At 43.3% G+C, this 21,466-nt stretch overlaps 1 protein-coding gene across 2 annotated transcripts in view; it reads right to left on the bottom strand.

Annotated features, from left to right (window-relative positions):
* The window catches only part of LOC141112294 (galectin-12-like), a 97,459-nt gene that overhangs the window by 32,202 nt on the left and 43,791 nt on the right, over window positions 1–21,466 (bottom strand). The window contains exons 2-6 of one of the 2 annotated variants that reach the window (XM_073604950.1): window positions 18,285–18,373; window positions 11,931–12,144; window positions 11,617–11,736; window positions 8,700–8,738; window positions 6,884–6,910 (exon numbers count right to left, since the gene is read on the bottom strand). In XM_073604950.1, the coding sequence (XP_073461051.1) occupies window positions 6,884–6,910; window positions 8,700–8,738; window positions 11,617–11,736; window positions 11,931–12,144; window positions 18,285–18,373 (489 nt within the window). The remainder of the gene's footprint in view (window positions 1–6,883; window positions 6,911–8,699; window positions 8,739–11,616; window positions 11,737–11,930; window positions 12,145–18,284; window positions 18,374–21,466) is intronic. The other variant, XM_073604951.1, reaches the window with a different exon arrangement.

Raw genomic sequence — 21,466 nt, 5'->3', positions numbered from 1 at the left:
TTGGTACACTCCCTAGTGTGGGTGAAGTCTTGGAGGACCGCCCTAACGTGGGTTAGTTTGTCGAGGGGGAGGCTGGCCTGCATGGAGCAGGTGTCTAAGTTGACTCCGAGAAAGGTAATGGTGTGTGCTGGACCGTCGACTTTATGTTCAGCGATAGGAACATTGAGATTTCCGAATACGACTCAGTTTGTCGATGTCTCCTGGGGGCATGCTGGGCGGTTCTATTAGTAAGAAGTCATCCAGGTAATGGATGACCTCTCGACACTGAGCTTTGTGCAACAGTATCCAGGTGAGGAACTGAGCAAATGTGTCGAAGAGCCAGGGGCTACTCTTCGAACCAAAAGTCAATTTGGTGGCAAAGTAGTATGCCTCCTTCCACTTAATGCCATGCCAGCACCAAAAGGGACGGGTGGATAGGCAGGAGCTTGAAGGCGTCCGAGATGTCGGCTTTGATGATCGCTTGGATTGCCATATCCACGGAGGACTACTTTAGGGAGAACTCTTCAGAGGGGATTAGGGAATCGAGACTGGGAATGTGGGAAGAATGAGGTGCAGACAGGTCGTACACCAGACGTAGTTTATTAGAGAACTTGCCCTTGACAAGCCTAATAGGGCTAACTCTCCAAGTACTGAAAGGGGGCTGAGTGAAGGGGCCTAAAATTAAGTCTCAATCGATTTCTGCCTGTAAGAGCTGGTCTATGTCCTGCTCGTCAGTGGCTGCTGAGCGGAGATTCCTGCATTCGTAGGTAGTATGGGGCAGGGAAGTGAGGCTGGTCTGAAACCATGCTGTGAATCCTTGGATAAGGTAGGTGGCCAGGGAGGGAGTGGGGTGTGAGGTGAGGTAGAGCCCTAGCCACAGGACATTGACTCACCTTAGTCATGCCCTCTTCTGTTGCTTGACCTCGCCCAAGTTCCTTGGATGCACCCTCTGGCATAGGGTGCAGATGTGCAGCAGGCGGCACTGACTGAAGTTGCAGGATTCATAATTGTAATTGTTGCAGATAGCTGCTCCTCCCATGGTTCGGACTGGGCATCCGAATTTATCCACCTGAGGCGTTTGTGCAGGGGCCGACTGGCCCTGAACTGCAAGGGAGGTAGAGGGAAATTCGAAGAGGCGTCTGATTGTCGCATTGGCACACCAGGTGGCGGTGTGGGTGGAGGACTGGCAAATCGCGCACAGTGGTGAGCGCAAGCCAGCAAAAGTGGCGACAGAACAGCTCTGTGTCCATAAGGCTCCAATTTGTGGTTGTCTGAAATTGCGTGAGCCTAGCTGCTGCCTTGGCAGTAAAAAGAACGGTGATAATCGTAAAAAGAAAATCCTCCATACTTGTAGCCCAGGTCTACTACAGTATGGAGGTATAAGTCCAGCTCTTCCCTCCTGCTGGGAGAGGCTGAACATAGGATATCCCTCAGCATGCCGAAGGCCAATGTGAATTCTGGGATGGATCATTTACGGTTGAGCCTGGGGTCTTTAGCCTTAAGGACCACTGACACATCACCCCAGGTGTAGGCTTTGTTTTCCACCAGATCGTGGATGGAAATGAGGAGAGAGGCAAGGTTGATGTCCCTGCCATCCAGGATGTTTTTCCTGATGCTGGCTGGAACCAAATAGGAGGGGTAGACAATGGGGCTCCACCCTGTGGTACCTGCAGGAAGGGATGTCAAAACCTGGATTGCGGTCTAGTCAGGATTTGCAGCGGCCGGACGAGCCTCCAGGAGTGCCACTCTGGTTTGTACATACATGACTGAGGTAGACAAGGATGATACCACGGTGTGGAGTTTTGAGATGGCAGAAGATATTGACTGGAGGGAAGCGTGCTGGGCCTTGCTGCGGCTGGTGGAGGGAATAGGAGCTTGAAGAGCTCACCCTTCCTGGCTGCAGCGGGAAAGGGTACGCCTCTGCGTCTTAGTTCTGCCATCAACTTGGGGATGATCCATCCCTTGAGGGACTGCACACTGCCGCTCTCTGAGACTGGAGAAGGTGACAGAGGGGCTGCCGGCCTGGGACATTGTTTATCTAGATACGATGTCCTGTCCTTGGGGTCATGTTTAGGTCGACCGGAACCTATTGAGGGTGACATGAATTTCAAGTTTGATTCTTTTCCATAAAAAGGCACATGTACCCAGCTCGTGCTCTTTTGGGTTTATTTTTTTTTTTTTTTTTTTTTTTTTTTTAACACCTGGGGGGATATCGTCCAACCTGGTGCAGGGTGGACCTAGTGAACTTGACTGACCTGGGAGGAAAATGAAAAAGGTGACAACTCATGAAGGGTTTTCTTAACCAACTTGAAGAAGTAAACTGTATGGGGACTTAAACGACAGGTGCATGGGGCAAAATAAATGAGTGAAATGTGTATGCCTTGATGGTGGCACGAATCGGTATGCCGCAACTGACAAGCTACGAATCAAACTGTGGGGCATGGCATGAAACAAGGCCAAGACTGTTGTGGCCTACCAGGATGAAATCGATGCCTCACGAACGCCCAAAATTAAAAATCAGAGTGCGGTGTGTCGATAATGAAATTAATGAAATGTTTGCCTTGATCATGAAATTAATAAAACACCTTGCCATGACAGAGGCCTGACTCGGTCGTGCCGCAACTGCGACTGACAGCGAACTGGACTCTGGAGCATGTATTAAAATGAGGCAAGCAGAAAACATTGGTGCACACCGGAACGAATCGGTGCATCACGGATGCGACTGGATTTGAATCGGGGCGCAGTACGTAACAATGAAATGAATGAAATGTTTTGCCCTGACAGAGGCGCAAATTGATTGTGCCGTGACAGACAATGAACCGAGCTCTGGTGCAGGTACTTGATAAGGCCGAAACAACTGGGCACACCGGAACAAATCGGTGCATCTCGGATGCGACTGGATTCAAAACGGGGCTTGATATGTGGGAGTAAAATGAATGATAATTAAATTCCCATGACAGAGATGCGGATCGGTCGCACCGCATCTGCGACTAACAACGATCCGCACTCTGGAGCATGTACTGAAATGAGGCCAACACAACTGGGGCACACCAGAACGAATCTGTACATCAGGATTCAACTTGATTCAAATCTGAGTGCGGTACATGACAATGAAATGGTTTTGATTGCCATGACAGAGGCACGAATCGATCATGCCGCTGTTGCGACTGACTACGAATTGGACTCTGGAGCATGTACCGAAATGTGGCTAAAATACCTGGGGCACGCCGAGATGAAATCTGTGCATTTTTGATGCGACTGGATTCGTATCGGGCCGTGATAAGCGACAGTGAAATGGCCATGACAGACACGAATCGGTGAGCCGTAACCTTCGACTGACAATGAATCTGACTCTGGAGCATGCACTGAAATGAGGCCGTAAGCAACTGGGGCACACCGGAGCAAATCGGTGCATCTTGGATGTGACTGGATTCGAATCGGAGCGCGGTACGTGACTGAAATGAATGAAATGATTCAAAATGAATTAGCTTTGAAATGACATGGGTCAGTGTACAGAATTTTTTGCGAATGACAACGACTTGTCTTGTGAAGCATGGTAAACAGTTTGACATGCCTGAACGAAGCGGCGCCTGCATTCGGAATAGGGTACAAAATAACGAAATGACTAATATAACGACGGTACGAGTGGTATGCGTTACATGACAAGTTTTTACGAGTGATTCGTAAGTTTGATATCACGGTTTAGTGACATGATATCTAACAATGCGTAAAAATGAAAACGACAGCCGAAACCCTACCTGCGACAGCCGAACCAGACACGTTGTATGAAACTGCGCAATGGTAATGAGGGCCTCGAAAAATCTCGAACATGGGAACTTGTACAAATACGGGAACTCACGAACACGAGAACTCACGGACACTGAGTTTCGAATAGTCGGCCTAGTGACGTAGTATCGCGCACAGGAAACTGACAAAGACCACAGGCAAGGGGGCTGGTTAAGTACCCCCCCCCGGGCTCCTCCCATAAATTCAGGCCAACATACTGGCCTTTCTTTATATTATATATCTCTATCTATATCTATCACACACACAGTATCTCACAAAAGTGCGTACACCCCTCACATTTTTGTAAAGGTTTCATTATTATATCTTTTCATGTGAAAACACTGAAGAAATGACACTTTGCTACAATGTAAATTAGTGAGTGTACAGATTGTATACCCGTGTAAATATGCTGTCCCCTCAAAATAACTCACACAGCCATTAATGTCTAATATCGCTGGCAACAAAACGTGTGTACACCCCCAAGTCAAAATATTCAAATTTGGCCTAATTAGCCATTTTCCCTCCCCGGTGTCATGTGACTCATTAGTGTTACAAGGTCTCGGGTGTGAATGTGGAGCAGCTGTGGTAAATTTGGTGCCAGCACTCTCATACTGGTCACTGGAAGTTCAACATGGGACCTCATGGCAAAGAAATCTGAGGACCTGAAAAAAAAAAAAAAAAAGAAGAATTGTTGCGCTACATAAAGATGGCCTAGGCCAGTGATGGCGAACCTTGGCACCCCAGATGTTTTGGAACTACATTTCCCATGATTCTAATGCACTCTGCAGTGTAGTTGAGCATCATGGGAAATGTAGTTCCAAAACATCTGGGGTGCCAAGGTTCGCCATCACTGGCCTAGGCTATAAGAAGATTGCCAAAACCCTGAAACTGAGCTGCAGCACAGTGGCCAAGACCATACAGTGGTTTAACAGGACAGGTTCCACTCAAAAAAGGCCTTGCCATAGTCCACCAAAGATGTTGAGTGCACATGCTCAGTGTCATATCCAGAGGTTGTCTTTGGGAAATAGATGTATGAGTGCTGCCAGCATTGCTGCAAAAGGTTGAAGGAGTGGGCGGTCAGTCTGTCAGTGTTCAGACCATACGCCACACACTGCATCAAATTGGTCTGCATGGCTGTCGTCCCAGACAAGAAGCACAAAAATGCCTGCAAAAAGTTTTCTGAAGACAAACAGACTAAGGACATGAATTACTGGAACCATGTCCTGTGGTCTGATGAGACCAAGATAAACTTATTTGGTTCAGATGGTGTCAAGTGTGTGTGGCGGCAACCAGGTGAGGAGTACAAAGACAAGTGTGTCTTGCCTACAGTCAAGTATCGTGGTGGGAGTGTCATAGTCTGGGGCTGCCTCCAAGACAACCACTGCCTTGCTAAAGAAGCTGAGGGTAAAGGTGATGGACTGGCCAAGCATGTCTCCAGACCTATACCCTATTGGAGCATCTGCGGGGCATCCTCAAAACGGAAGGTGGAGGAGCACAAGGTCTCTAACATCCACCAGCTCCGTGAGGTCCTCATGGAGGAGTGGAAGAGGACTCCAGTGGCAACCTGTGAAGCTCTGGTGAACTGCATGCCCAACAGGGTTAAGGCAGTGCTGAAAAATAAATGGTGGCCACACAAAATATTGACACTTTGTGCCCAATTTGGACATTTTCACTTAGGGGTGTATTCACTTTTGTTGCCAGCGGTTTAGACATTAATGGCTGTGGGTTGACAGCAAATTTACACTGTTAAACAAGGTGTACACTCACTACTTTACATTGTAGCAAAGCGTCATTTCTTCAGTGTTGTCTCCAATATTTACAAAAATGGGAGGGAGAGGAAAAAAAAAAAAAAAAAAAAAAAAAAATTTGAGAGAGAGAGAGAGAGAGAGAGAGAGAGAGAGAGAGAGAGAGAGAGAGAGAGAGAGAGAGAGAGAGAGAGAGAGAGAGAGAGATCGAGAGAGAGAGAGAGATCGAGAGAGAGAGAGAGATCGAGAGAGAGAGAGAGAGAGAGAGATCGAGAGAGAGAGAGAGATCGAGAGAGAGAGAGAGAGAGATCGAGAGATCGAGAGATCGAGAGATCGAGAGATCGAGAGAGAGAGAGAGAGAGAGAGAGATCGAGAGAGAGAGATCGAGAGAGAGAGATCGAGAGATCGAGAGATCGAGAGATCGAGAGATCGAGAGATCGAGAGAGAGAGAGAGAGAGAGAGAGAGAAAGACTTTTTTTTAAGGCGTTATTGCATTCTATAAGCAGAGTTTTACTGCAGTGATTGTTTAGGATCTCATGTCTACTTCTAAAGTGAATGTCCAGGCCAAACTTTTTTTTTTTTTTTTTTTTATTGGGTTTTGGATTGAGTGGGATAGGATCAGAACCCCTGTTGGGTTTTTAGGCCTCATTCATTTGGGTTTACCTGTGCAAAGGGCTGCCTTTGCCCGCATGACATGCACAGGTTTTCCATGCATCTACATGCCAGCAGTCCCATTCAGGTCTAGTGGGACACACAGATAGAGCCCTCTAGTCCCATTTATTACATCCTTTTGGGGTCCCTGAATTGACTCCGTCTACATTAGGTTACACACTCCCACACAGATGTCATAATAGGACCAGTGACTGTAGCCATGCACTCCCAATAGACATGAATGGGACTGCCTACACACAGATGCATTGAACCTCTGCATCCCATGCGGGCAAAGATGGCCCTTTGCACAAGTGTATGCCTGTGTGAATGAGGCCTTACTCCTCTCTGGGGATCTGTCAGAAAGATTTCTCCTCCCAGTGACAATGCTTTCCCAAACAGGAAGTGAGGGAAAATTTGCAATAGCAACACAGACAATGATAAAAATAATTTAGTAGAATAAGAGAAGGCTGGAACTTTTGGCAGGCTTTTCCTCAGAAAGTGAGGAAAAATCTCTCCAATGAAGACTTAGATAACAGTAAATCTGACCCTTCCCCACTATCCAAAACTTTGATCAAAAGTTTTGGCTGGGCAAACACCCCAAAACTGCACTGATTTGACAACTCAGGTCATGCAAACATCATAGCCATTTTAAAATTTAGCATACTGCAGACTGAAGATCTATTAACACATGCAAAAAGATACTGTTAAATCCATGTACCTACCAGATCGGCACTGACAGATTTCAAGGGCTGAAAAAAATAAATAAAAAGACAGCTTGTTTAAAATCAGTTTTCATTTATCTAGTCTCAGCTAGCTTTTGAATACTTGGCAAAAAGCTTTATTTCAGCTGAGAACCAACCAACCCTAATGCCTTCCTACCAAGCCCCAGCATCCCTTTAACAGGGTCTTTACAGGTGGGCGGCGGAAAGGCCCGCCCAATACTGCAACCACTGTAATGTGTTGTCACATGACCAGGAGCTGGTTCTGCCAGTTCCCAACTATTACTAGAGACCAGGAGCGGTTTTTGACAGCCCATCCACTGTGCTATGTGTGCACGCTCAGCACCAAAAACCTTGGCTGCCCACGGATCCCCAGGACAGGAAGCAGGGCAAAATCTGCTTAGTAGGGAATCAAACTGCAATAAAATCTGTTAAAGGTGGCAAAGAAGCAAAGCAGAAGGTCCCATTTGAATGCAGTCTGAAAAGAGTGTTATAAAAAATTGTTGTCACAATGTAGTTAGACTCATAGAAATGTTAATTTTATCTGCACATTTTTTTTTTTTTTTTGCCAGAAACATAAATTTTAGTGTTTTAAGTGTGACAAATCACAGAATACTATTTGCAGTATTTGAGTAATAACAACAACAACAACAACAACAACAACAGGTACATTTATTAAAGTGGGGTTCCACTCAAATTTTTAACTTAATCTTACCCCCTTCAGTTAATTGCATAGATGTTCAAATGCTGCACGAAAATTTTTTTATCGCTGTAATTACCTTTATATTGTACTTTATTGTGGCACTTCCTGTCTCTCCTCCCATGGGAGTAGGCGTGTTTATTGCCTTTCCCCCGGCGCTGCACTGTCTCCTGGGAGCTTAGTGTCAGGCTTCCCAAGATTCAGTGCGGAAACAATGATCATGCGCGTGAACAAGCTGTGAATGAACAGCATTCAACGCATCCCGGAAATCAATGCTTGTGGGCTTCACATGCCCACAAGCAAGATGGAAACAGCCAGCATCACATTTAAGTTATTCTTCAGTACGAAAACAGACAGAGGCGGAAATATTACACCCAAACTGAGTATTATTTTGGGGTTAGCAAAGTGTCTCAGTGAGCTAAAAAAAAAAAAAAAAAAAAAAAAAAAAAATTGGTCGCCGGACTCCCACTGTGAATCTGACATTCAGGTGAATCTTCTTGGTGCATGTATTTTAAATGATTGAACAAATCACTGATTCACCGCCAGTTAATTTTTGGTGAAAGTCATATTCCTTGTTTTTGAAAGATGGCCATTAATTGTTGTGAAACTAGAAATTAGGTAACAACTATAATGTTATTTATTAATAATATTTAAAGGTAGCATAGAATATATATATACTTTGCAAGACAATATGACGCCTTGTTTGTTCTTAAAATTATACCGGTATTTTTCAATCATAAGTAATGCCATTTATTGCTGAATAAATGGGCTCATAGCTAAAAAAAGACAAAAGTTTCTTTGGTCCATAAGGGGTGTATTGGTACAGAAAGGCATAATTTATTGTCAAACATAAAGGGATTAGCTGAATTTGTATACAAATGAAATATAAATAAATGGATACATTTTAGTATAATGCATTTACACAGGGCTGAATACCAGTAAATTTCTGCTAGGTTTTGTTGATACACTGCACTATTAGCTAATACACATTTTTCCCATAATAAGTTTGTGCAGCACTAGAAAATGGTACGTTTTTCTGCAGTCTGGCTCCACCTTGTGCAAAGTTGCAAAACTACAATGGATTCCAATTTTTTCTCCAAATATTGTTTTGTAATTTACCGGGCAAAAAGGATATGGAGTCAACTCGTCATGAAAGGGCTGTAGGATGGAGAACAATAGAAGAGTTAATTAGTTAATTGTAGTAAAAAAATTAATATTAATTAATATATATATATATATATATATATATATATATATCTCTCTCTCTCTCTCTCTCTCTCTCTCTCTCTCTCTCTCTCTCTCTCTCTCTCTCTCTCTCTCTCTCTCTCTCTCTCTCTCTCTCTCTCTCTCTCTCTCTCTATCTCAATATCACACACACTTCTCAAATATTAGAATTTAGGGGGTAAAAAAAAAAAAAAAATAGTTCAAAGCATGAGGGGAAAAAAAAAGGGAAAGAAGAAAAAAAAAAAAAAAAAAAAAGAGAAGGGGGGGAGAGTGAGCAAAAGAGAGGCTGGGGGAGAAAAAAAAAAAAAAAAAAAAAAAAAAAAAAAAAAAAAAAGGGGGGGGAACTTTATTCAAAAATTAAATCCTACTAGATCACTTCAGGTTGGACCTTTTTGCAGGTATAGCTATGTAAAACATTAAAAATAAGGGTCTATACTGTTTAAAATCGGTTATGACACCAGCCATATGATGGTTTGACAGTTTGGTTGAGGAAACAAGCAAAGTGTGACTGTTAGCAATCCCGGGATTTCAGGCATGTAACCGTTTTTTGAAACCGTTAAAATCAATGGGTTTAGTTCGGCTTTATGATTTACTGCTGTTCAGGGCCTCTGGGCTTGCTGTTCAGGGCCTCTGGGCTTCAGCAAAATGGCAGCCTCCAGCAAGAAGAAACATGAGAAATACTGGATGCAATTTACAGCACACACTAATTTTGGTATATTCATTCATGTGGAATGTATGTTCCACATTTATTTTCTTAATTATTAATCAAGTTGTTATGGGTAAAGCAGTGGCATACTTACGGGGGGGGGGGGGGTTGGGGGTCTGCCCCGGGTGCCACATAATGTGGGGGGGTGTTAGGCCGGCCATCAGAGCCGGGACAAAGCAGTGGCGGGTGCAAGAGGTGTGCTCTCTGCTCTGTAGCTGTGCTGACTTTCGTTTGTGTGAGTCGGCTGCTCGGGCATTGAACTCACATCGAGCTCTATACTGATACCTCTGGCTGCTTCATGTATGTGCGCCCCTCGTGTGCGCTTTACAATAATGTATTTTCACAGGAACATGTGGAATCAAGACCTGGGACAAGGAAGATCACCTTACAAGTGGGGGCTGTAAGTACAAGGGAGGAGGGACAAGCCGCATGTGGGGCAGCCGAGTGCGCACAGGTGGGGGAGGCAGCCGAGTGTGCACGGGTGTGGGGGGGGGGGGGGGGGGAGCCGAGTGTGCACGGGTGTGAGGGGGGGGGAGGCAGCCGAGTGTGCACGGGTGTGAGGGGGGGAGGCAGCCGAGTGTGCACGGGTGTGAGGGGGGGGAGGCAGCCGAGTGTGCACGGGTGTGAGGGGGGGGAGGCAGCCAAGTGTGCACGGGTGTGAGGGGGGAAGGCAGCTGAGTGTGCACAGATATGGGGGGGGGGGGGGGGGGAGGCAGCCGAGTGTGCACAGGTTTGGGGGTGGGGGAGAGAGGCAGCCGAGTGTGCACAGGTTTTTTTTTTGGGGGGGGGGCCACGGAGTGTGCACAGGTTTGAGGGAGGGGCAGCTGAGTGTGTACAGGTGTGAGTGCGTACAGGTACGAGGGGGGAGGCCAAGTGCGTACAGGTACGAGGGGCTGAGTGCGGGGTGCCAGATATACTGTAGGATCTGCCCCAGGTGCCAAATGCTCTAGGTACACCCCCGGGGTAAAGTTCCGTTTTAAAATGTATGTAAACCCTAATTTTTTGTAGGTTTGTCATCATGCCTCACTGTATACAGTTTTGTTCCTTTGTGCATCTGTTGCAAAGTTTCTTACCAGAAGATCCGGCCAGCAACAGCATTTCTTGTTGCAGACTGACAACATCAAACCACTGACCTGCAATTAGCAGTAGTGTTATCAGCGTGCCATGAGCATGTCCACAGTTGGTTATTGGGCAGTCTAACAGATAAGCAAGCCCAGGGGTCAACTGAAAGAGTACTCATGGCAGCTTGACAGATCTTAAATGGGATTGCCAGATGTAGTTTTAAACAAGCTTTTAATTGGCTGCAGTACACTTTACTGTAATTATTATGAACAGTAAGCCACATTTCCTTGGCGATTCAAAAGGTCAAGTGCTATGAGGGGTAACAATGTCCACTGAGCAGTCAAAATGATTGGTTAAACCCACAAGTGCTTTCTTTCTATTCCTTTATATTGGCTTTTGATATTTACAAATGCAGCAATTTAGAAATTAGATGCAAGGTTTAGCACTGGGAAACTATTTTTTTTTTTTTTTTTTACACTTTATATACAATTTTATAAATCAGACCAAAATGAGGGACAAATGAGGAAAGAGGGACTTTGTTCCAAATCAGGGGCAGTCCCTCAAAATCAGGGACAGTTGGGAGCTAGGATTTCAGGTTTGAATTTATTTCAGGTAACCCAAAAAGACAAAAATTTAGGTGCCGTTTACCTCTCTATCCAAAGTCCAACTAGATGGCTGTGAGTGCAGGCAGAGACAGGGAGCTTGTCCTAGCTCCAAGCTGCAGCAATGTCAAAGGAAAAGATCCATAAGCCACACAAAACATGAAGCAGACCCATGTGCATGAAGTGAGATGATTGGCAGCCTCAGCCTAGACTCCAGCCAGGCCACGTGGCCTCAGGACGGTCATCCACACTACACAATTAAAGTAAATTAACATCTACATAATTGTAATTAAAGCAGATTTCAAACAGACGGTCTACTGCAGAAAAAAATCCCATCTATATGAACCCTTGCTGCTGTTATTTTTAGCTTCTTGATGTAAGGAGTTTGAGTGCATTGAATTTGCATTATGTCACTGTGTCATAATGACTTCTACTTACTTACATTACTGCTGAGAAAGGAGATCTCCTTTATGGTGACGTCTCCATAAATTCCTACAGCGTCCACATCTTTCAGAGGAAGTCGATAGGTAAAATCTAGAAAATGTTGTCCACCAATGCTCACCTGGTATACAGAATAAAGAATCACTCAAGGTTCCATTATAAGAGGAAAGCATCAGACACCTACTTACCTTGAGGGTTCCAGAGACAAGATGTGTTGGATAGATTTCTTTAACCCATGAAACAGGTGTCAACAACTTGGAATACCTATACAGTGTACTAAAATATATATATATATTTTTTTTTTTTTTTTCTTACCTTGACCTTGTCTGTAAGGAAGAGAAAGAGGAGCACAAATGACTCTCCTTTTCTTAGTGGGGCTCCTGAAAACTTTAATTCATCTAACCAATGGTCTTTGCGCAGGGTGTTGCAGATTATGTTTGCATCTGAAGAAGAAAAGCGAGGGTTGAAATGAAAAGCTACATCCGACCGTGGACGTGTGCTGCAACCACACTGGAAATCAATCTGAAATCTGCAAAGAAAAAAAATAACATACTAGATGATGAAAGTTTATGTAAAGAGTACATAATAGTACCAATATTTCTTTTAATACACACATACAAGTTAGTTTAACCTCTTTGGTATCTGGAATATAAAAATATTATTTTCATTGCACCATGCCCAGGTCAGGGGTCATTTTAATCTACCTTCCTACTAGCAGGTGATTGTCTGCATTTGCCAACTGTCAGACTGGGATGTCACTGACAGCTCCCATCCCCATTAAATGAATGAGTACCAATCAGCAAGGTTCATGGTCATGTGACCATATCAGCTACAACACAATGATCACATGGTTAGTTTTTAAAACAGTTGTCATTAATGTGACTTTTTTTTTTAAAAGGAGAAAAGAAAAAAAAAATATTTAATAAAGTTTATATATCTTTGTCAACTTATAATAAATCTAATCAAAGTATTTATTAAAGTAAAGCAATTTTATGTCCTAAGGAAAAAAAAAAAAGAAATATTTATAAATTTATATTATAAAACACACACACACACACACGATGTAGTATTATCACTTCAACTGGTACTTTCAGGCAGCAGTTGTACTATTCACTACTGATTGACTGTGCTTTTCGCAATTGCTGCATCGAAAATCAAACGCACATAGCATCTCCAAGATTTGAGCTAGCCCCATTTAAAACAATGCCTAACCTGTGTGTTTCCCCATCATGGATAGGTGTGAATGGGCCCTAAATAAAAAAAAAAAAAAAAAAAAAAAAGTTACCCTCAAAGCAATTCTGCATCCTGAACCCTGCATCATCCCTTCTACAATTGAGAATGTGCACCAGCAGTGCTTACATTTCACATTTTGGGAAAACAGATAAACTTTATACTGTGAATTTTATTAAATGGTCATGAAAAAGGTAGTCTTAAAGAAAAAATTAACTCTTTTGCTCCCTCAGAAATGTAAAGCTTTACTGTGCTTAGTGAACAGTATTAGTGTCAATAATTAGTGTTATGTTATGGAGAATAGGATGGGGGAAGGATTCAGTAGTTTAGCAAAAGACAACTGGGCAAGGCTGACACAAATTAGGCCAAAAAAATGCTGTGTGTTGCCAGTTCACAACCGGATTAGGAGCCGAGTACATTTGCAGCAGAGTAATAAGAGTCTTTCTGTACTCTACTGGGATAAAATATAGGGAATGTATGTTATAAGTTTTATTTTATCCTGACATACTGTACAGTTTAACCAGTTGCGTACATTATGCTCGAAACAAAAAAAAAAAAAAAAAAAAAAAGAAGGGGAAGCCAATGCAGAACTACAACTGCCAGGGGGAAGTTAGAAGAGGGCTCTGTTATAATCTGTGTGGGCAAGAGCACCTGCATAAGGCTTCAGAGGGATACAGAAGGACACAGTGGGCGACAAAGAAGTGCAACTATAACTTTTTGCAAAGAGTGTGCAAGGAGTTCAAGAGCCAAGATGTTAGGAAGAACACATAAAAAGGCCAAACCAATACCTTCCAGAGTACCAAGAGCTAGGTGTTTGGCAAATCAAAACAGAAGACGTTGCAGAGCGAGGAATAAGTTTTAAGATGTTCCCTATCACACTAGAGAAGTACTCCATATGATACATTTCAGAGTATGGGGGAAACGATGTGCATGCCTCAAGAAAAAAAAGGGGCACTCTAACTATAGGTTGGGATGTGCCTAACTAGTGGATATTAGTGAATATCAGTTGCTCTGTTGCTCATAGACCTCTGTGCAACAGTTTGCAGAACAGTCACAAGTGAAGATTTTTGGTAAGAGGCAGGCAAAAAAAAAAAAAAAAAGCCGGGTCTGCAGGAGGCCAGGCAGAAACCTAGCTACTGCAGTAATTAGGACACATTTTTTAAGGCCATGATGAGACATGTGCTGGGTTTGGAATGTCCTTGCAATTTTTCTATGGCATCTATGCAAAACAACAAAGTAGAGAGCAAGAGCTGCAATCTTGCAGAAAGAACAGGATAATCCATATCAAGAGAAAGTTCACTGTTCTAGTCCAGTTTGCAACTGACAGAGCGGCAATAGCCAGCAGCAGGGTTGAACCTGCGAGAGCAAAAGGAGGAAAACGAAAGACTCCAGTGCCTAACAACTGAATCCTTAATGGAAGGAATGGCCTCAATAGGAACAGTAGATTAATTATTCAGTGCAAGAATGCCGGGGTCCACAAAAGGACCAATCCATGTCTTTATGAATTCCTCTTCCATAGGGTACAAGGCAGCAAACATGCCAGAGGAGTGAATAACCTCTCGGAGTTGAGCTATTCATCATTTAAAGCCCAATTGGCTTGATCCAAAACAGGAATAGTCTTTCTGGATATTGCCCTCTTTCTTTTGCTTAATGAAATATGTGGAGGCTATGCAGAACTATGTGCATAGATGCACTGCATCAATCTATGCATTCACAGTACCCAGCATATGCCGCTATGCTGAAGAATTAACTTCATGAAAATCTGGTGGTGAAAAATCTTTAGCAGACACCACTAAGATAAATGTGTAATGGTATTGCCGCGCCTACTCTAAAACCGTGAGCAGCCAACACATCAGACTAATTGTGAAGTGATAATGTAAACAAAATATGTAGCGCTTATAAAAACAAATACACTAAAAATATAAATCTGTGTGTACCAAGTACCTACAATCTTATAGTGACACTCAAAACCAAAGTATATATAATAAAACATATAGCAATGAATACTTATGCGACTGTGGGAAATTACAGTCGCAGAAATCGCCGCGACGTGTAAAGCAAAAATGTTCCCAGGTGAAATGTGTAAAAATCAATAGGGATAATACTTGGGATAAGAATATATCTGTAAATCACAGTAGGTCTCACATCTTCAGATGAAAAACAAATAAAGAGGAAACTAAAGCCCAGCTCACTGTAAATAAATAATCCTGAAAATCACCAAATACCAAAATGTACAGACATGGGTAGATGGATCCTAGTGTGAACAACGCATACCTGATGTGTCAAGATAAAATGTGTCGTGAACACAGGTGCAGTGATATCATGTGGACATGACATTTAACATCTAAAGTCCATGTTAATGTACAAGGTAAAGGTTCATAACAGTGAAACTATGGTACTGTTGGTATTCCCAATTTTTTATGCTTCTCGGGGAATGAGCTGACATTCGGAATGAAACCTTCACATCAATAACTTCAGGAGGTAAGGAAAGATGAGGTACTCGTACCAAAGGTGGTGGACCCACAAGCCATAAGCGGTGAGTCAAATACGCTTGTACCGCCAAGCGGTGAGAGTAGATCCGATCCCGATCGGTTGACACGTTCTCCAATGCAAAAATTGTATTTATATCAAATGCTCTTCAAGGTGTAACAATGAATACATGCTACTGTACAAAATTTTGAATTGCAGTGGTAATGGGGATTAGTGGGATACACCTGTGAAGCTACACCCTGAAGTGCTGGTATAGAAATATGTGATTGTAAGTAGATCATTGCACAAAGCCTGATTAAGAGCATGGTATGCTCATAACTGTACAGTAGCATGTATTCATTGTTATGCCTTGAAGAGCATTTGATATAAAATACAATTTCTGCATTGGAGAACGTGTCCTGTCATTTTTTCTATTGGATATTGGTGGAATGTTGGGAGTCCTCCCTGACACTGAACATAACCAGTGGCAGCTGGTCCATAAGGGGCGCGGCCCCCCCAGCCCATACCATCTGTGTGGCAGTGCACTGTGCGGAGCACCGGACCAATAGGTCTCTACCAGGTCCATTACCCCCTCACAGGCATGCAACCACTGGCCCCAATTGGCCAGTTACATAATGTCCCGGCTCTGCAACCCGAACTTTCCCAGCCTGCGATACCAGCAAATCGGCTTCTGGCTTCCCGGCCAATACAGAAGCAGGCGCTGGGCACCTACAAACTAGGAAACATAGAATACAGCTGCCTGGCCACTAACGAATGTGAAATCACAAAAGCGCAGATGAACAACATGAACTATTTAAAAGGTCAGAATGCTGAAAGAAGGTACGATCTTATTAATACTAAAGTTGCTCTGAACAGAATGTTGAGTCTCTGTAAACAACGGGACCATTTTTTTAAAATTCTGCATTTGAAATTTGGTAGACCGTTAAAGCATCAGTAACTGTAAAGTGTTAAAACTGGCTGAACACACCAACACATTTTACTGTCTGTGCAGGACATAGTGGGGCCCCTACTTGTGTACTTCCTCTGGCTGGTAGGTCTCTCTGTGCACTAGCAATACTCATTAACCATTGCAGCTCCTCTAAAAGATAGCTTAAGCAATTAGCGAACACAACATCTGACTAAGCAAAGTCAGGATTTAGAAAAGATGTCTGACCAATGGCGACCAGTCCAGAAGGGGCACCCCCCAGCCTGCACCATCTGTGGGGCCGTACACTGTGCGGGGTACTGGACCAACAGGTCTCTACCAGGTCCGTCACCCTATCAGACGTGTGACAACATCCCGAGGCACCAATTGGCCAGTTTCATACTGTCCTTGGGGGACTGCACCCCCAGCCTGTGATACCAATGAATCAGCTTCCGGCCATTTAGGAAGACCCAGAACCCGGAAAGAAGACTGGGTCATGACAGAAGCCCCAGTGCCAGCACCAGGGGAGCCGTGACAGCTAGAGGGCTCTGTCGTTGGGCGAGTGCGGACCTGTAGGGGCCTGCCCACGTCCCCCCCAAAAACCTCCAGCATCAGCCTCCACTGTTTGTAACTGCTTGTGTCTACGTAGTGCAAAAATAAATATTGTAGTGTACAGTACATTACAGGTCCAAGTAATGATCCAGCAAGACATGTATAGCAAGGAACCGGCAATATACAAGGAAACCCCGTCTTAAGTCGTCCATGCTGCTGTTCATGTCCAGGGTTCAGGCTTCGCCCGTAACAGCGGGCATACCCCCGAAGGTCTTCAAGGTCTGGAGGACAGAGGAATGTACCATGGCCTTGGACCTGTGTAGCACCTTGTGAATAACTACACTAGTTGCACCACATGTCAAGATGAGCCTGAATGCAGGATTGACATTATGGTAATAGGAATATTATTTTTTATTTAGCTAGAGTGACACTTTAAAAAGTAACTCCACCTTTGTTTAGTAAAAAAAAAAAAAAAAAAAAAAAAAATCCTTTGTGGGTGATCTATTTACATCGTAGGGGATTTAACAAACTTTGTAGGAGTCCTGTTCTTAATGAAAAGCTGTTTAACTATGTCTTTGGTATACCGATTCCTGAAATGGGAGTATCTTTGTTTAATCTAAATCAGCTAATACACTTGCAATGATTGAATGAGGAAAGTTGCAGTGTCTGCATCCCTTTAGGAATAATTAACTTTTATGGAGGTCTCAAAAGTAAAATTACAATATGGACGGTGTAGCAATTGTAAAATATTTTTTTTTTTTTTTAAACACAAACGAAGAGTTACTGCTTGAATAAACAGGACCATAACAGAAATGTAATGTCTGCTCTGGTCTATAAGGTGTATATACAGTAGGTATGAGAGCTGAAGTGGTTAAAAGAACTCGCCTTAAAATCTTGAGTCGGCCATACATAGATCGCAATTCATCTGGTTCAGCAGAGACTGACCAAATTTTGATCCATGTATGGGCAGGGTGGTGGTACAGAAGTCGATCTTTAGTTTGACATTTGTACAACCACCCTGGTCGGAATTTTACCGCTCAATTAGCGCCGCTGGCTATAGCCACAATGCAGTCTGAAGGATGAATTTTCTATGGGCTGCTTTATGTATGTTAAAAAGCTAGATAATCAAATTCTCTGCCAGCTTTCTTTTCTGTGTGTTGCTGTTGTAACTAATCTGGAGTACCCACTGTAACTGGAGGACAGCTGTTTTTGTATTATTCAAAATGGATCTCCAGACAAACTGACGATTTATATTTTGAACAGTGTAAAAGATTTAGAACAAAACCATGACAAGTCTTCCAAAATACTAGGGGGCATCCTCAAACTAAAAATGTACAAATGTCTGTTACAAGTATAAAAATTGTCTTTAGATTAATTACTTTTAACCAGATTAAAGAATCCAATCCTCACTTTCATTTTATGACCTGAAGCTGATATTAGAAGATACAAAAAGCCAAGATAAAGACAAACCTCCAATTGAGAGCATCACATACCTTGTTGCACAGGTCCCAACGCTTCCTTGTATGAGGATCATACGTCCAGGACGGAGACCCCCAAATATCGTGCATGCATACGGGATAATCTGCACAAGTCAATAATAAAAACCAAGCTGTCAAATGCTCCAAAACACTTCAGGAAACGTGTGTGCCGGCTATGGAACCAAAAATTAAAAAAGGTACACACCAACATGATTCCAAGGACAAAAATAATAGGATGAGGCTATGGCACCATTTTTTGGACATTTCTCACCCCCCTTGGTAATATTTTACCCCAGGTCTTGACCAAGAGACATCCTTGCATTACACTTTAGTACTTCTGGTGGTTCAATTCATTTAAAGTGGTAGTAAAGGTTACAAAAAAACCCTGCAAAATAAAAGGCATAATATGCTATGATATACTAGCATTATGAAATACTTACCTTCTATACGTGGTCTTCCTGGGTTTGCAGGCTGCATGCAACCAGTTCAATGGCCGAGCCGTGAGGACGTCACGCGTTAGTCACAACAGCGGCTTCGAGCTCTGAAGGAATGGCACGGATACCTGCTTCACGTTTAGGAGCTACTTCCAGTAGGTTAAAATGACAATTATATTTTCACTTAATCAATTGGCACTTGTTCCACTATGCACTAGACTCGATGTCGGAGATTTGTTTCACAGAACTTTCATGTTTTGTAATATTGAAGAATTAGCAGGTTAGAAATATTGTGCTAGCATTAAATTTTTTTCTTGCTTCTTGACCAACTGACTGTCATATAAATCAGGAGCAGTTTATTTTTTTTTTATTGACCAACCGAGTTCATATTCTATATGAACTTATGTTTATTTTGTTAAGTTTTATGGCTTGCATTATAGTTTCAGTCATGTTTTATTGTGCAGACCTAAGGTTACACTTTACCATATATTATAATGAATATTACAACAACATTATGGATTTTCACATTGTATTTTTATGGTGCATTTATTTTAAATGGCCTGCTCGGGTAGGGGCAGGGGGTAGGAAACCTAGTTTTGAGGTTTCTCTATTGAGAAAATCTTAAAAGCCAAGTTCAAAAATTTATAATAATTATACAGGATTACAATACAATTCAATACAGGAGGAATCAGAGAGCCCTCCTCGTTAGAGCTTACAATCTAGGAGGGAGGGTCAAGTTATACAAAAGAGTAATAGCTGTGGGGGATGAGCTAATGGAGAAAATAGTGCAGTTGTTAGATGGAGGCAGGATAGGCTTCTCTGAAGAGGAAAGTTTTCAGGGATCGCCTAAAAGTGGATACATTTGGAGACAGTCTGACAGATTGGGGTAGGGAATTCCAGAGGATGGGTGAGGCTCGGGAGAAGTCCTGGAGGCGGATATGGGAGGAGGTGAAGAGGGAGCTAGAGCAGGAGGTCTTGGGGGGAACGAAGCGGGCAATTAGGTTGGCATTTTGAGACTAGGCTAGTGATATAGCTGGGGGCAGAGTTGTGGATGGCTTTGTAACTAATTGTTAGTATTTTGAATTTAATTCTTTGGGTGAGTGGCAGAGAGGGGTAGCAGACACTGAGCGGTTTGTAAGGTGGATGAGTCTGGCAGCAGCATTCATGATGGACTGAAGGGAGGTAGTGTATTTAAAAAGGTAAGCCAATGAGGAGGGAGTTGCAGTAGTCAAGGCAAGAGATAACCAGGGAGTGAATCAGGAGCTTTGTGGTTTCATTGGTAAGAAAGAGACGTAGTTTAGAGATGTTGCGGAGGTTGAGGCGGCAAGCTTTTGGAAAGTGATTGGATGTGGGGCCAAAAGGAGAGTTCAGAGTCCAGGATAACACCTAGCACGCTCACATGTGAGGATGGGTGGATGATTGCGCTATTGCTCTTAACAGATAAGTCAGGGGAAGAGGCACGTGGGGGAGGAAATATTATAAGCTCGGTTTTGGACAAGTTGAGTTTGAGGAAGTGGTCTGAAATCCATACAGATATGTCTGTTAGTAAGTTAGTGATGCGTGAGGAGACTGGAGTGAGTTGAGAGATAGATTTGTGTGTCGTCAGCATAGAAATGATATTGAAAGCCATGAGAGGCTATCAGCTGACCCAGGGAAGAGGTGTAGATTGAAAATAAAAGAGAGGTCCAAGAACAGAACCTTGGGGGACCCCAGAGGAGAAGGGAAGAGGAGTGGAGGAAGTAGAATTGTAAATGACACTGAACGTGCGTTGGGATAGCTAGGATGAGCGCCACTGAAGAGAACAGTCATGGAGACCGAGCGAGTAAAGTTTTTTGAGGAGGAGGGGGTGGTCAACCGTGTCAAAGGCAGCTGAAAGGTCCAGAAGTAGAAGTAGGAGTACAAGAGTACAGAATAGTGTCTGTTGGTTTTTGCAGTTAGTAGGTCATTTGTGAGTTTTAAAATAGCAGTTTGTGGAGTGTTGAGGGAGAAATCCAGATTGAAGGGGATCAAGAAGGTTATTCTTAATGAGGTAGTCACTCAGTTGATTGTAAACCAGGCGTTCAAGGAGTTTATAGGAAAAAGGGGAGCAAGGAGATAGGGCATAGGTTGTTAAGATTGGTAGGGTCCAAGGAAGGCTTTTTAAGTGGGGGTGACCAGTGCATGTTTTAGAGCATTGGGGAAGATGCCAGAGGTGAGGGAGAGATTGAAGATGTGGGTTAGAGAGTGTAGTATGGAGTCAGAGGGTGACTGTAGCATTTGAGAGGGAATAGGGTCCACGGGACAGGAGGTTAGGTGGACAATAGAAAGGAGTTTAGCAGCTTCGTCTGTAGTAGCAGCAGATTTGAATAAGGGGAGTGTCAGTTGTACCTGTTGACATGGGGTCTTAACTGAGGGAGATACCTGTAGAGTGGAGATTTCATCACGGATTGTATCAATCTTGTTTTTGAAGTGATTAGCAATCTCCTGGGCAGTGAGTGAGTCAGTGGGTGGAGGACGAAGTAGAGAGTTGAAGGTAGAGAAGAGTTTACGGGGACTGGATGAGAAGGTGTTAATAAGAGTTGTAAAAAAGGTCTTCTTGGCAGTGTGGAGGAAAGAATAGTATTTTTGGACAGATTTGTATTGATTGAAGTCTTTGAGAGACTTATTCTTGTGCCAGAGATGCTCAAGAGCGCGACTACGTTTTTTTGAGAACTTTAGTGTCATCTGTTTGTCGAGGCTTGATTCTGCGTGTAGTGAGGGGAGCGAGCTTGTCCAGGGTGGAAG

Source organism: Aquarana catesbeiana, linkage group LG11, assembly GCF_042186555.1.
Source record: "Aquarana catesbeiana isolate 2022-GZ linkage group LG11, ASM4218655v1, whole genome shotgun sequence".
Lineage (NCBI taxonomy): Eukaryota > Metazoa > Chordata > Amphibia > Anura > Ranidae > Aquarana > Aquarana catesbeiana.
Note: the sequence above shows the minus strand (reverse complement) of the source record. Positions and strands in the feature narration are given on the sequence as shown.